The 14891-nt window shown below is 35.6% G+C and overlaps 1 protein-coding gene across 1 annotated transcript in view; it reads left to right on the top strand.

The window, feature by feature from the left end:
* Window positions 1-13727, top strand: part of GPR158 (G protein-coupled receptor 158) — a 366089-nt gene extending 352362 nt beyond the window's left edge. The window contains exons 9-11 of the mRNA XM_028506632.2: window positions 4834-4939; window positions 8410-8556; window positions 9384-13727. Of these exons, the coding sequence (XP_028362433.1) occupies window positions 4834-4939; window positions 8410-8556; window positions 9384-10835 (1705 nt within the window). The 3' untranslated portion in view covers window positions 10836-13727. The remainder of the gene's footprint in view (window positions 1-4833; window positions 4940-8409; window positions 8557-9383) is intronic.
* Window positions 13728-14891: the final 1164 nt, after the last annotated feature.

Below are 14891 nucleotides of genomic sequence, written 5' to 3'. Positions count from 1 at the left end.
AATACTTTTTGTTGTCAGGATATAGATCAATATATACATACATTATAACATAGATGTAAATTGTCTACATTTTCATTCATGTTTAATGTGTTGATTTATACTTTCAAAATCTTAGTACTCAGATAGAACACATATGTGTGTAAATTCTGCTGAATTCAAAACCAAAATACACTTCAAACCGATGACTGCATTTTTGTGTGCAGTGGGTTTTGTCGTCATCACATGTTACCAATAACATTTAGTGGTGAGACTGTATGGCCTGGCATGACATTTTTTGATGTCACATGTATCTCTCTAGTCAGTGAGTACAAAGGAAGAAGGTGGTTTATGATAAGCGAACAAAATGAAATAGGTATGCCTTATCTTCTGGGAATTGTCATCTGATTCATATTTGGTTATTTGTGAGAACAACAACAGAAAGGAATACCATAATTTGAAAAACAACAAAAAGATGTCATTCAGTTTCCCAACATTATTAAAAGTTAGAACACACCTAATAATATAAGTAGAAACTTCGAATATTTGTCTTTACTCTCAATGGAAAGTGGAGACTAATAATAGTGGGAGTCGGGTTTTGGAGATGGTTAATCTGTGGAAGTTTTGCAGGATAATTATCATTTTTCCCTTTAGTAAATAATCATAAAATGGTATCTTGCATTTTTAGGAATAGATGCTGCCAGAGAGCATAACCTATGTTTTTTTAAATTTTAGTAAGAAAGAGAGGCATCTATGATGACAGCCCTGGAAACTCCATCAGAGGGCCAGGAATCAAAGGAATTTGCCTTCCTGCTTTGTCTTGCCCTCTCACAAGAGAGAAAGAGGAGAGCTTTCTAGAGGAGAAGAGGGAAAAAGGATGAGAAGCAAGATACGAAATCATAAATAGACAAGGAGAAGAGTGCTTGCTCAATTCTACATGAACTAGAAAGTAAAGACTCTGAGAGTAGGTGCCCTTAGTCCAAAATGCAGTGAACACCGGAGTCCACACTGTCTTGGTGCCTGAGCTCCACAGCCTTGACTATTCTCCAGAACCATCTCCCAGGAAAAGCTGCATTTTGGTGGTTTGTTTGCAGGATATCAAGCACATGTGTTTCAAGATCTAACTAGCATTCTTCTCTAAAACCATTTATAAATTAAATGTTACATTAACAAGCCACCTAAAGAGTTATAATTATTCAAGAAGGCTTATTATAGATGAGTTAAAATTCCTTCTATTGTCAGAATGTAAATGCCACTCAGAGGGTTTCCCACATTTGACCTATAATTACCTGCTGTGTTTCTTGGAAACAAATTAATTGCCCAAGAAATTAAATCTGTTCACAGCAGTTACCTAAGTTGATCTATATCCTTTCCTTCCTTGATTTACCCTATTCAATTTTCATCATCCAATATGTTTTCTTCAAGGGATTTTAAACTCTTAAGTGGCCCATTCCCTTTCAGAAGTCAGTAAGGTAAATTGATTTTTAATAAGCTTTTAAAAAGTTCTTAATAAGACAATGAATAATCATTATAAAAAATCATAAAATGATAGAAAAAGATATTTTCTAACCCAACCACCCAAAGATAAGCACTGTTAACATATTAGTATATCACTTTTTGATGTTTTTATGTGCATGTGTATATTTATGACACAGTGCACTTGGTACCTCCCTTTTAGGAAGGTCACAATACAAATTAGCATACTGAGAAGCTCTGACATAGTGGATTTATTTACCTTTGTTTAACCAGCCTTTTCCAAACTCAATTGACCATGGAATACCCCCACCCCTCAGCTGACATCTGATCCTTAGCCACACTTCAGATAATACTGTTTTAATATTGGGCCAAGGTGATAGGAAACATATGTTAAATACTCATTGAAAACACCTTCCTTCATTTGCTTAAATCTTCCTACACAGTCTCAGCAAAAAAGAACTCTATAAATTATGAGCTGAATTCATGGAGACAAAACTCTGATTGAATTATTCATATTGCACTTAGTAGATTTGGTGTTAACTAGATATAGCATCCTCACAGGATCAATTTTCTTTCAAGCTATGTGGCCCCCTATCATTTGAATAGGGAGGACTTCCAATGGTAGCAGAATGACCAGGCCTGGTAGGTTTGGGTATTTTCTTTGAGGACCCTAACTAAACACACCTGAGGGAGAACCCTACATTTTAAGTTCCAAATCTGACTTACCTTTCTACATAGACCAGACTTGATTTGATTCTGGCATATTGGCTTCAAAGAATCATGTACAGGGTGGAGCAAAAGTAGGTTTATGGTTGTTTATATGGAAAATAATATAATAATAAATAATAATTAAAGAATAAACTGTTTTGCATACTCACAACTATAAACCTAATTTTGCCCCATACTGTATATTAACTATGCTCTTTTGGAAATTTAATATATGTTACCATAAAGAACCAAGCATGGAATTATAGCTTAACAAAGTAAATCTACAGAGCACTGATTTTAGGGGGATGAGTGGGGAACAAGTAATAGGCAGTAATAATTAAATCAAGTACACACAATTTCTTATTTACACATGGACTGAATTTTATATATGTTTGGTTCCAATATTGATATAGTTCAAGTATAATAAAAAATAACAATAATTTAAATCAGGATCTAGTTTGGTAATTTTTCACATATACATACATATATAAAGATTATGACTACATATTATATATATATGTACTTTCTTATAACATTGTCAGATTGAATAAATGTAAATCACAAGGATTAAGTCTAGAGGGGTAAGTTATGCAGAGAGTGTTTTGTTCAGTCTGTGTTAATCCTCTTCTTATTTTTAGTACTAAGCATAAAGCAAACCTTTGATAAAATGCCAGATTTCTTAAAAGTTTGCTTTTATTCTTAAATTCAATCTTCAAATATTTCTATGCATCTGAAATTTAAACCTACTTTTTTAAGTTGAAATGCTCTTTTTTAAAAATTAAGCTTTTAAACTACTGAAAAACCCAATTTTTAAAACATATTTCTAGTCAGAACTGCAACCTGAAAACCCTGGTAGTAACTAAAAGTTGATTAATTTAAGAATAATTGATGTCAGTATATGTCAAAATTATCTTTTGGAAGATTCACCATCTTAACTTAAAAATATGTAACCATTCTTCTGGCTGTTGTCAAGCTAGTTAGAAGTTTGTCTGTACTGGCATTTGAGAGCATGCTTTTAGACTACAGGTCCATCTCCTTTGATGCCGCTGTCTGCCCCAGTGCTGGCAATGGCCCCAGCAGGCTGGGATTGTATTGTTTTTCTGGGGCACATTTTATATTGCTTCTGTGCCTCAATGCTAAGCCTTAGACCCTGTACCCTGCTACTGAGTGCAATGATTTTATCTCAGTGCTTTTAAAAAATCTCACCTGACCCAGCACAGATTATCTTATTCCTGAACAATGTGAATGTTAAGTCATATTCAAGGCAGGTATATGGCCACTTCTCTCACAAAGGAGTTAAAGAAGATGGCAATTCAGAAATTTGTTTGGGGATATATGATAGTTCACTTTGTCATGTGAAGTATCATGAGTATTCTGCACTTCTAATGTATGTTTTGAGTCTATTTTGTTTATGTCTCCAGACATAAGGGAAAATATGTCTTCATTTTGGATAACTTTTGAGCTTCCATTTTAGCTTGATGGGTTTTTGGGGGGTGGGAGTGAGTCACCTAACTAAGGACAGAATGCAAGTAAAAATAAGGAAGAAACCTCTTGATGAAAATTTTGTTTGAAATATTTATAATATTAACTTACTTAGTAAATTTGTCACAAAAATGTATAGTGCAGATATAAAAATTATTTCTTTCTATTTTTATATTCATATATGTTTGTTTTATGATCGTATCGTGAGCTTTTTCCTAGGATGTTAGCTTTTCACATTTGATGATGTATATCATTGAAACAAAATGCCAGTTCTCTAATTTCAAAAGCAGCAACATCTCATATTTAACTTTCATGGATAACGATGGGAAAAATGAAAAGAAGGCTGTGACTGTAAAATGACCTTAATAAAAGCAAAAAGTGGTTTCTGCATAAGAAGGAGCCCTTAAAACATGAGTTTCACTTTGTACAAATACCTATTGATTTATGAAAGTATTCCAAAATTACCAGAGTAGATATCAGTACTGAATTTTTCCTACACGGCTATGCTGGAACACAACTTTATAAAGTCTTCAGTAACATAATATCTTAGATATTATGTGTTAAATTATTTTCAACTAATTTGAAGTTTTATAAAAGCAAATAGAATTTATATTTTAAAAGATATATTTTATGAACCATTACTATATTCATTTCATTTATAACATTGATTACCATTTAAACCTCTGGGATAATTCACAAAGACATACAATTTCACACTCCTTTATTCTTAATTCTAATTAATGTTTTTAAACAAAGAATATTAGACTCAAGAGTTATTTACATGTCTTAAAACCCAAATTTGCCAGAACCTCCAGTTTGTAACAACTTTTTTATTGAATTAACATGTTGTTACTTTTGCTTTGCAGATTCAGTTTATATAATACATGATAATCTGAGGAAATGCTTAGTACTATATATATTTATGTGCTCTCTTTCTAATTATGAATAATTTAAAATAATAAATAATAGAGTTTATATATTATGTACCCAATGAGGGTTATCTAGGCCCTTATTCTTCTGTGATGAAAATATGTCACAGAAACAGCAATATAACTTTTTTTCCCATCTTTCTTTTTCCCTTATTTCTTTTTCTTAGTACACTGAGAAAAGGACTTTCCATGTTCCTGGTAGAGTTTTCTGTTTTAAGCAGAGTACTTGTTAGATTGTTAACTTGGTAAATTCTCATTTCAGATTTGTTCTTGCCTCAAGGCTTCAGTCTGATTGGATGTTGATGCTGTATTTTGCACATACTCATTTGACTGTGACAGTCACTATTGGGTTGCTTCTGATTCCAAAGGTATTCCTCCAACATTACTTTTCTCTTACAAGACAGTTATCTCACATGAGCCTCCAATAGTTTCTCCTTTAAAAATATCTCTCACTACAAGCAAAAAGAGGTGTGGAGATTTGCTTGACATCTGAAATGTTTTTAAAGTTCTCTCCTCAGGAAACTAGCTGTCTGTTTTCTCTTGGAATTTATCAACTATCTCATATAGTTGATAAGTGACTTAATTTGTACAAAACCCATCATTTTCAATCCTTTTCCAAGTATTTCAATATCTAGTTATGTTTTCATTATTATGGGTTCAAAATGGCTTTCATTATAGCTATTACATAAAAATCATTTTTAAAAAGAAGTCTACTCTTCCAAGAATTCTCTTGTTTGGATTCGTATTCAGAGAAATATTCTTTTAAAAATTCAGAGAATTTTATTTAAATAGAAATAAATAACTACAACATTGTGCATAGTAGAGTCTTGCTTAATAATAATAGACTATGACAAAACTTATATAGGCAGCATAATGAATTACGGAGAATGGGCCATGACTCAGAATACATGGAATCTGACTCATGCTTCATCCCAACTAAGTGTATAATAGGACATTAACCAAGACTTTTTTACCTCTCTGAGTTTCAGATTTCTCATCTATGACATCGTAACAGTCAGGTTACCTGGAATGAAATAAAATAACATCAGAGAAAAAAAAGATTATACAAATTATAGCATTATCTTTATTTTCCTCTTTTATACATAGAACAACAAAATAGTAGAACATTATATATCTTTTTTAATATTTATTTTTCAGTAGTAGTTGACATACAATATTGTATTAGTTTCAGGTATACGACATATTGATTAGACATTTGTATACCTTATTAAGGGATCAGTTTTTATCAGTGCTGTACACTACAATATTAGCATGGCTGAAACAAGAACTGGGCTTTCTTGTCTTTCACCCCAGGCTGTACTGCCACTCTCAGGCTTTACCAAACATTGAAATGCAGCCTGATTGAAAAGGCCAAATGATTATAAACAAAGAAAACACCTATTTTTCCTTATTTGAATTACACTAAATAGCCACAGTGTTCATGGATTAGTCAGTTACTGTACCTTATATTAACCATTTTTATGCTTTGTATAATAGGATGACATTAATAGATATATACCAGACTATTTTATTCATTCATTCAATAAATTGTTGAGGTTCAAAGAAAATTGAAAGCATAGATTCATACAAAAATTTTTACATGAACATTCATGGCAGCACTATTCATAATAGCCAAAATATGGATATAATCTAAATTTCTATCAACTAATAAATGTATAAATAAGTGTGGTATATCCATATGTGGAATATTATTCATCAATAAGAAGGAATCAAGCACTGATACATACTATAATCTGTGTAAAACTTAAGAACATTATGCTGAGTCAAAGAAGCCAGGCATAAAGGCCACATATTATATGATTCCATTTATGTCAAATATCTAGAAAAGGCACTCTATAGAAACAGAAAGCAGTTAAGTGATTGTATTGGGCTGGGGTAGGGTGGGTAGGGAGGATGTGGTTGCTTAATGAGTTCAAGGTTTCTTTGGGGGTGATGAAAATATTCTGCAAGTCAACCTTGTAAATATACTAAAAAGCATGGAATTGTATAATTTAAGTTGAAAATTTTATGGTATGTGAATTACATCTCAATAACAGATCATTTAAAAAATTTTTGAGGGGGTTTGCTAAGTGCTGTTCTAGATCCTAGAACAAGAATAATGAACAAATAAAAGTCTGTGCTCTCTTGTTACTTATATTCTGGAGGACAAGATGGAGAAACAAAAGATAACTGAGATAAATATTTGAAATAGTATTTTAGATAAATACAAAACAAAATAATAAAGCAGAAAATGGACAGTATCTAAAAATTACCTATTTCTTAAACTTATTATAGTCTCTAAGACTTTGCTCAAGAAAAAAAAAACTCCATTCTTATACATAAGGTCCAGGTGGTTAACTAGTAGCATGTGCAATTTTGGAGGACAGCGACTCTGTTTTATTCTTCTTTATGGCCTTAAGTTAATGACACATGTTAGGACCACAAACATAAGTACAATAGTGAAGGAAAAATTCATCAGTTTCTGTGGTTTCTCAGCCAGTACCAGTTACAAAACATTTATTGTTACTGAAGTATAGAATTACTGTTTCACATGTTACCTCATATGTATGCCCATGTGCCTACCTGAATATTTGAATGAACATTGACATTAAAATATTTCTGTCAAAGGGTGATCTGTTAATTTTATAAAGGTATATTTGACCTGGTGACAAGCTGGGAGAAGAGATCCATGTTCTCTAAACCATTCTCTCGATTTTCCTAGGACAATCACTTGGTTTATCTATTGCGTAAAGAGTTGCTGGGTCGTTTTGATTCTCTGTGCTTTCCATTGTTTACCCAATCCACTCTTCCCCACTTCTCCTTTTGAAGAATAGAGATAGCAAAAGTATGTGAAACTGAAAAATATCAAAACACCACATGAAAATAATAAAAATATGTCAAAGAGTGATGAAGGAGTAATGAGAATAATGAGTTTAAGGAAAAAATTATGTAACTTCAGTGAATCTTACTTAGATACCATCTAACCCTGAGCTACTTAGGGTGAGAGGGCACTGCCCTGGAGAGTCTTCATGACTTCTTTAAAGTCTCACTGCGAATACTATTGAGGCTGGAATTCAGACATCCTGTTCCTAAGTCTTAAAAGGAGACTTTTAAAAAATAATTTTAAATGTTTTTTAATTACAGTTAACATACAGTATCATATTAGTTTCAGATCAGACATTTACATAACTTATGAAGTAATGCCCCAGATGTGTCTAGTACCCACTTGGCATCGTACATAGTTACTGCAGTATTATTAATATTATTGACTATATTCCCTGTGCTGTACTTTGCACCCTCATGACTATTTTTATAACTGCCAATTTGTACTTCTTAATTCCTTCACCTTTTGAAAGTAGACTTGTTTAAAGCTATGTGTAGTCGACTGAAAGTCACATTCTGTGATCAGGACCAGTGGTGTGGAGATGAAATACAGCCTCCCCTATTGAAGCAAAATGACAAACTTGTGATGGGCCCCACTGCTCAAAAAAGTGTTTCCATCCAACTTCCAGTAGGTCTAAATTGCTACCCGCAGAGAGCATTTCTTTGGGTTCTCGTACTAATTCTCATGCTCAAAGTACAAATATTGTGGAAAAGGAGTAATGTCAGCTGACAGCAGGAACCTAGAGAAAAGTCAAAGAGGGAACCGAGCACCTCATCGGTGTGTAATATGGAAAGCATAACATAAGCATAGCAGCAGTCATTTGTAAAAAGGTCAGTGAACAAATTCATCTAAGCTGAGGAAATGATATTAACATTAGAAGCTTTAAAAATTATTATTAAAATTCTGTGTCTTACTGGGATAATGTCTAGAGCTCATGTGTAATATCTATTGCAGTTTTCACATTCAAGCAATAATCCACGAGATGACATTGCTACAGAAGCATATGAGGATGAGCTAGACATGGGCCGGTCTGGATCCTACCTGAACAGCAGTATCAACTCAGCTTGGAGTGAGCACAGCTTGGATCCAGAGGACATTCGGGTAATACCAGTATTTTCCATATTTCAGATTGGTCCCATTTATACAGGGAAGCATGTGTGTGTTCTGTATAACAAGATATATATGTGTGCTCATGCATGCATATGTATATTAGAAAGAAAGAAAATGAGAGAATGTTTCTTTACATAAGAAGTGAAGACATCAAATGCAGACTTAATTTTCTTCCAAGATGTATAATCATGGTATAAATTAGAATACACTGGCCAATCTTGATAGTCTCAACTGACTTATTGGCAGTCACAATGATGAACTTGTTGTACATGTCCATAATATTGTTTATGACATTTTGCTGATGGAAAGGTAAGGTAGATCTGTGAGCAGAGAGCCTGGATTACTTAAAGTAATCTGTGACAACATGTCAGCATTTGGAGGAAGAAGATGCTTTGAGTATTTGGTGATCTATTGTCCCCTGAACCTAATCTAATATTAGGTGGAAGTTTATCAATGGCTACATGATGCTTCCAATATTGTTCTATGGATAAGGTTGATCAATACACAGTATGCTGTGTTTTACTATAATCCAGGCTCAGTCTGGCCCACACAACTTGAAAGTCCAAAGTGCTTGCTCCAGGAAGCAAGGCTAGAATGCATGGGTTCATGTCTTAAAGTTTCAAGTCTATGTGAAATAAAACACAGAGTAATCAGATAGTAAGAATGAAGAGAAAGCTGATGAGGAAAAATGTTAGGAAGACCTGTAGAACGATTTCCTTAAAAAGCTCAAGCTTACTGAATTCAAATGACCTTCAATGATATTATCTGGCTGAAACACTAAGTTCCACACCTCTGTGAATGTGTTCTTGTTCTGGCAGGATGAACTGAAGAAACTCTATGCTCAGTTGGAAATATATAAAAGGAAGAAGATGATCACAAATAACCCCCACCTCCAGAAAAAACGGTGCTCGAAAAAGGGGTTAGGTCGTTCAATCATGAGGCGTATAACTGAGATCCCAGAGACAGTCAGCAGACAATGTTCCAAAGAGGACAAGGAAGTCACAGAGCACAGCACAACCAAGAGCACTGCCCTCGGTAGGAAAAACCCTCAAGAGTCTTCAGGTAATACCGGGAAACCCAAGGAGGAGTCCCTGAAAAACCGAGTCTTCTCACTAAAGAAATCCCATAGCACTTACGATCATGTAAGAGACCAAACAGAAGAGTCCAACAGTTTACCTACTGAGAGCCAAGAAGAGGAAGCTACAGAAAATTCCACACTGGAGTCTCTGTCAGGTACAAAACTAACACAAACACTGAAAGAAAACAGCGAGGCTGAGTCCACAGAATCTGTGCCTTTGGTGTGCAAGTCAGCAAGTGCTCACAATCTCAGCTCAGAGAAGAAGCCGGGCCACCCACGAACATCCATGCTTCAGAAGTCTCTCAGTGTCATAGCAAGTGCCAAGGAAAAGACTCTTGGATTAGCTGGGAAAACCCAAACGTCAGGTGTGGAAGAACGTGCTAAATCCCAGAAACCTCTGCCAAAAGATAAAGAGACAAACAGAAAATACTCAAATTCAGATAATACAGAGAATAAAGATTCTGTTCCTCAAAACTCCAGTCATTTGGAGGAGCCAGGAAAACCTCAGAAATCTGGAATTATGAAGCAACAAAGGTCCAACCTCCCCACTGCCAATTCTGACATGAGCCCATGTACCACTGAGATGAAGGACAACTTTGACATAGGGGAAGTGTGCCCTTGGGAGATTTATGACCTGACCCCTGGTCCTGTGCCTTCAGAATCAAAAGTTCAAAAGCACGTATCTATTGCGGCTTCTGAAATGGAGAAAAACCCAACATTTTCCTTAAAGGAGAAATCTCAACACAAGCCTAAGGCAACTGACCTATGTCAGCAATCCAATCAGAAGAGCAGAGACAAAGCCGAGGTCTGCCCTTGGGAGAACCAAGGTCAGCCCCTTTTTGAAGATGAGAAGCATTTGATATCTAAGACTCAGGTGCCCCCAGGGAGGGCAAAAGATGAGAAAGGTAGTCAGCATTATGCAGCCAATGTGTGTGCTGGGCAATATGAAGAACTGTCCCCCAAAGTTGTGGCATCAAAAGTAGAGAATGAAAATCTTAACCAAGTAGGAGACCAGGAAAAAAAGACATCTTCCTATAATTCAAGTAATAACTTTCAGCAGCCTTTAACATCACGAGCTGAGGTGTGTCCTTGGGAGTTTGAGTCACCAGATCAACCAAATGCTGGAAGTAATGTAGCTTTACCTGCCTCTTTGGCTTTAAATGCAAATCAGATAGCAGAACCTCGAAAATAAGAGGTCTTGGATACCTTCAAAGTGCAGCATCCCCAGAAAGAAAAGGAGGAAAACTTGAATTTGATATGAGACAGAAGATACAAGGATCAAAAATTCCAAAGAGTATTTGCCAATCAGGGGAAATGTGAAAGGCATGGAAAGTCAGAAGACGCCTGAGGAGGGTAGAGAAACATCATCATGGAGAAGTTAGACTGGCCAAAAAGTCTTTCCCCTGGTAACACTAGGAAAACCTTAACATTTCAGCCTGTTTAGAGGAAGTAGCCCACAACACCTTCCCCTGATCAATATTTACCCACAGGACTTTGAAGATCCTAATCAAGGCAAGCCAGAAGACACAAGAAAGGTATGATATTTGCAAAGAAGGTATAAATGAAATTCTAAGTAGCTGACTGAAAAGAACTTACTCTACCTATATAACCTTGATAACACTGCTAACTTAATGCATCCCAAAAATATCTTTTATATTAATGATTTCTCTCATTTTTCTTATAAATGTATGTTTCAGTACATTGTTGTGTCTCATATTCAAGCATTCCAGATTGTATAATTTTTGCAAATAACTTTGATACTATGTGACACACATTTATGCAATCTACAGCTACTCAATTGTTCTTGCAACTTACAGAATACCTGCGATCTATCAACTTTAGTTGATTCTTGAAGTACAGTAAACTTTCTCTAGCTTGGGAAGTCATAATTGTTATGATAAAAATCTCTTAGTTTTGGCTGTGATTTATATATTGCAAATTTAGAGTAACTATTATTTCACATCATGGTTTGTAATACTGTCTTAATCAGGGTTTTTAATACAAGTTAAGTTACTTGTTTTGCACTTCTTGTTAGGACTCAGAAGCTTTATTAATATCAGAGATCAAGTGGTCCTACATAGTTTTATGTCTCAATAAGTTAAGGACAACTTATCTATTGTTTGAGATCAGAAATAGATAATGCCTTCATTTTAACTAATTGTCCCTTTTAACTCTTTCAGTATTTCATACTTAGCAGCATTTCATAAGGAAGAAGCTAAGAGTGAGAAGAATATACTGTGCATTAATATTATCACTGGAAAGGGAAGACACTAAGAATGACATGAGAATTACAGCAGTACTGTAAGCCAGGAAATTTGCCTTTCAAAACAGATAGAAAGGGAGCTCCTGATAGCACTTTCAAGGTGTTATTTTTTTAAAGAGATAAATTATGATAGCATCAAGATTATTAAATGGATGTATTTTTATTGTGCATACTAAATATATAATATTTTAAATGACCTTAAACTATTTATTCTCATAAACTCTTACTCATTGCTTCAGCTAGGGGTAGAACTTGCTGGGCTCAAATCCCAAAGAAACTTATAACTCGATTTATTCCAAGCCTATAAGGTGGTGCCAGCTCATCCTTCTACCAAGCACTGGAAAACTTATGTGTCCTGCAAATTGTCATTGTGAGCCACCTAGCGCAAAATTTAAAGTGCAGAGGTTTATTTGCAAAGCAAAACAGCCCCCAAAGCATATTTTATAAAACTTGCTGCAGTCCACACTGATCATGTGGCATGAAAATCCTGAGCTTCTGACTTAGCCCTACTGATGTGACCACAGAAGGAGGTTCCATTAAAAAGCTCAGTCCCATTGTATTTAAAGATGAGTCTCTTAAACACAGAACCCACCTCCCTTTCCCCAGTACTAAAACTGAAGTCTCAATGGCTTATTTGGCCAGGACATTTCCAGACTAAGTGACTTTTTCATTTGGATAAAAATGAGAAAGGGAATGGAAGGTGGATGCAGGGCTGTTCTTGGAGAATATCATTCTTGGTGGACAGTAAAAGCTAGGACTTCTTCTTATTCATCATCAAAATTTTCTCAACAATTTTTATTGAGGAGTAAGCGAGCACTTCACCATTTTACAAAGCTGTGCACATATCACCCTCACCCATTTCCTCACTTTGTGCATTACTCAGGTTAGTGGGGTCGGTGTGAAGAGATAGAAATTCTATTTTTTGTGTGCTTCCTTCATTTATTTTTTCTTCCCTTCCTTTTCAATCAAGGCCTATCTAGTTGGTAACTTAGAAATATAACTCTAAGGTATATTTGTATACCAGTTTACAGACCCACCTACTTGTTTAATTTATGTCTGAGATCTGTTGGCACTGTATTCACTTTTTGAGACATAAACAGTCAAGCATCAATGACTTTATTGCACTTCAGGTTAATCTGGCTAGAGGTGTGGCTTAAAAAAAACTTGCCAAATGATACCATAGTCTATAGATTTTCCTCCACCAGCATAAATCAGTGAGAGTGCCTAGGTCTTTCCTAGAGTTTCATTGCCATTACTTATCACCAAGAGAAGTTTAAATCTACACTTCCTGAGGTTGTTTTCCCAGACTGATGATAAGAAAGTGAATGAGCACCAATGAGGTCACAAACATTTCCTAGGTTGTCCTTCTCAATGCATGTGCAGGCTGCATCCTGTCCTTATTTTTAAGCCAGGGTTTATAACTAAGTAGATTTATACCAATTTAATAGAACTGTATATTTTATGCCAGAATTAAATGCTTTACGACATGACTTATAACTCAACCCAGTGTAAACTTTGGTGGCAATCTGGACTTGAAACTCGACAGTTCTCTTGTATTTGCTTCATAGGTTTCTGCATGCAAGTGGTGACAGGTAGGACTGAAAAAAACACTGCCTTTTGACTTTCTAGCATTTAGCAACCGAGAGTCGTAGAGTCAATAAAGCTGTAAGTCTCTTCACTTAATCTGTGGTTCTTTTGAAACTGTTATCTGAAACCTATAGCATCCCACCATAAAATATTTGGTAAATTTATGTTGTGACATGTTGCAGCATGTAAATACTTATAACATCTCTGCAATAAAACATATTTATATGAAAGTGATTTGTGGCAGTCTGTGTGTTCATCTAACAAAATTAAGTTTATTTTACCTAACCGGCTTTAGAAGGAACCCTGTATATCTTGGCTTTGGCATACTTACGCACATACATCCTCATGTTGCCTATCTGTGGGAATATATGTCAGCCAAATACAGCCTCAAACATACAGGTGATGATGCAGAGCCAATAAAGCCTGTTAGGACCAGTGGCTTTAATTTAAGAAAGCTCTAGCCAAATGGGAACTAGTTCAGCTACCTTTTCTAATTTACTCAATACACATACCAGGCAGTCAGCTGAGCAATGATGGTGGTCTTTCGATGAACAGGACATCCAATAACATTAGGCCCATGAGAGTACCCAGCCACTGCTGGGGTAAGGCACAGGAAATTCTGACTCAGTCATGGAGTCAAGGAAGCTTAATGAAGAGGGCAAGTTCACCAGGCTGCAATTCGGCAGAGGCATCATGTGTGAAACAGAAAGAGTATAAGGTTACAGAAATAATTGTTCACAGCCTTGAATGCCATGCTTCAGGTTAACTACAGCCTTGTCCTGGTCTACTGGAAGCTATTAGAAAGCTTTGAACAGGATGTAATCAAGTCATGCATTAGAAGAATCATTTTGGGAGCAGCCCAGAAATGGATCAAAGTGGGAAGAGACTAGAGGCAGTAGTAAGATCAGTCAGAAAAACTAAGTACTGGAGTCAAGGTAAGAGAGGGTGAAGGCCAAAGAAGGAAAAGAAAAGATTACTGGTTATTTCACCAAAATAGCATCTTCAAATGAGTCCATTGTTATGTTATACTCATGTGAAGTCAGAACAATTAGAGTAATTAGATAAGTGTGTCACAGGTAAATGTTCCTCCTAAGTTTATGGACATTTAGGATAATTTCAAAACTTTTAGAAGCCCTCACTGAGGATTAATAAACCTCATATCATCTTCTCATGAAAAAAGCTGTGGAATGGGATACGAGTTTCATGCCATGGGAAACCTGGACACCACACTGGGCTAGGAAAGGTGCAGAGAGCTGCAATATGCACTTCAGTTCCTGCCTGCAAGGGGCAGCTCTGGGAGGCAGCTTCAGAGAGAGGCGGTGTGGCACTTGGACAGAGGAGGGCAGAGCTGGCTCTGCCTCATCTCCTCAATCATCTTCTTTAAAGGATTCCTACTGA

This window comes from Phyllostomus discolor, chromosome 1 (assembly GCF_004126475.2).
Source record: "Phyllostomus discolor isolate MPI-MPIP mPhyDis1 chromosome 1, mPhyDis1.pri.v3, whole genome shotgun sequence".
NCBI classification, from domain to species: Eukaryota; Metazoa; Chordata; class Mammalia; order Chiroptera; family Phyllostomidae; genus Phyllostomus; species Phyllostomus discolor.
The sequence above is the reverse complement of the archived record's forward strand: the minus strand, read 5'-3'. Positions and strand labels throughout refer to the sequence as shown.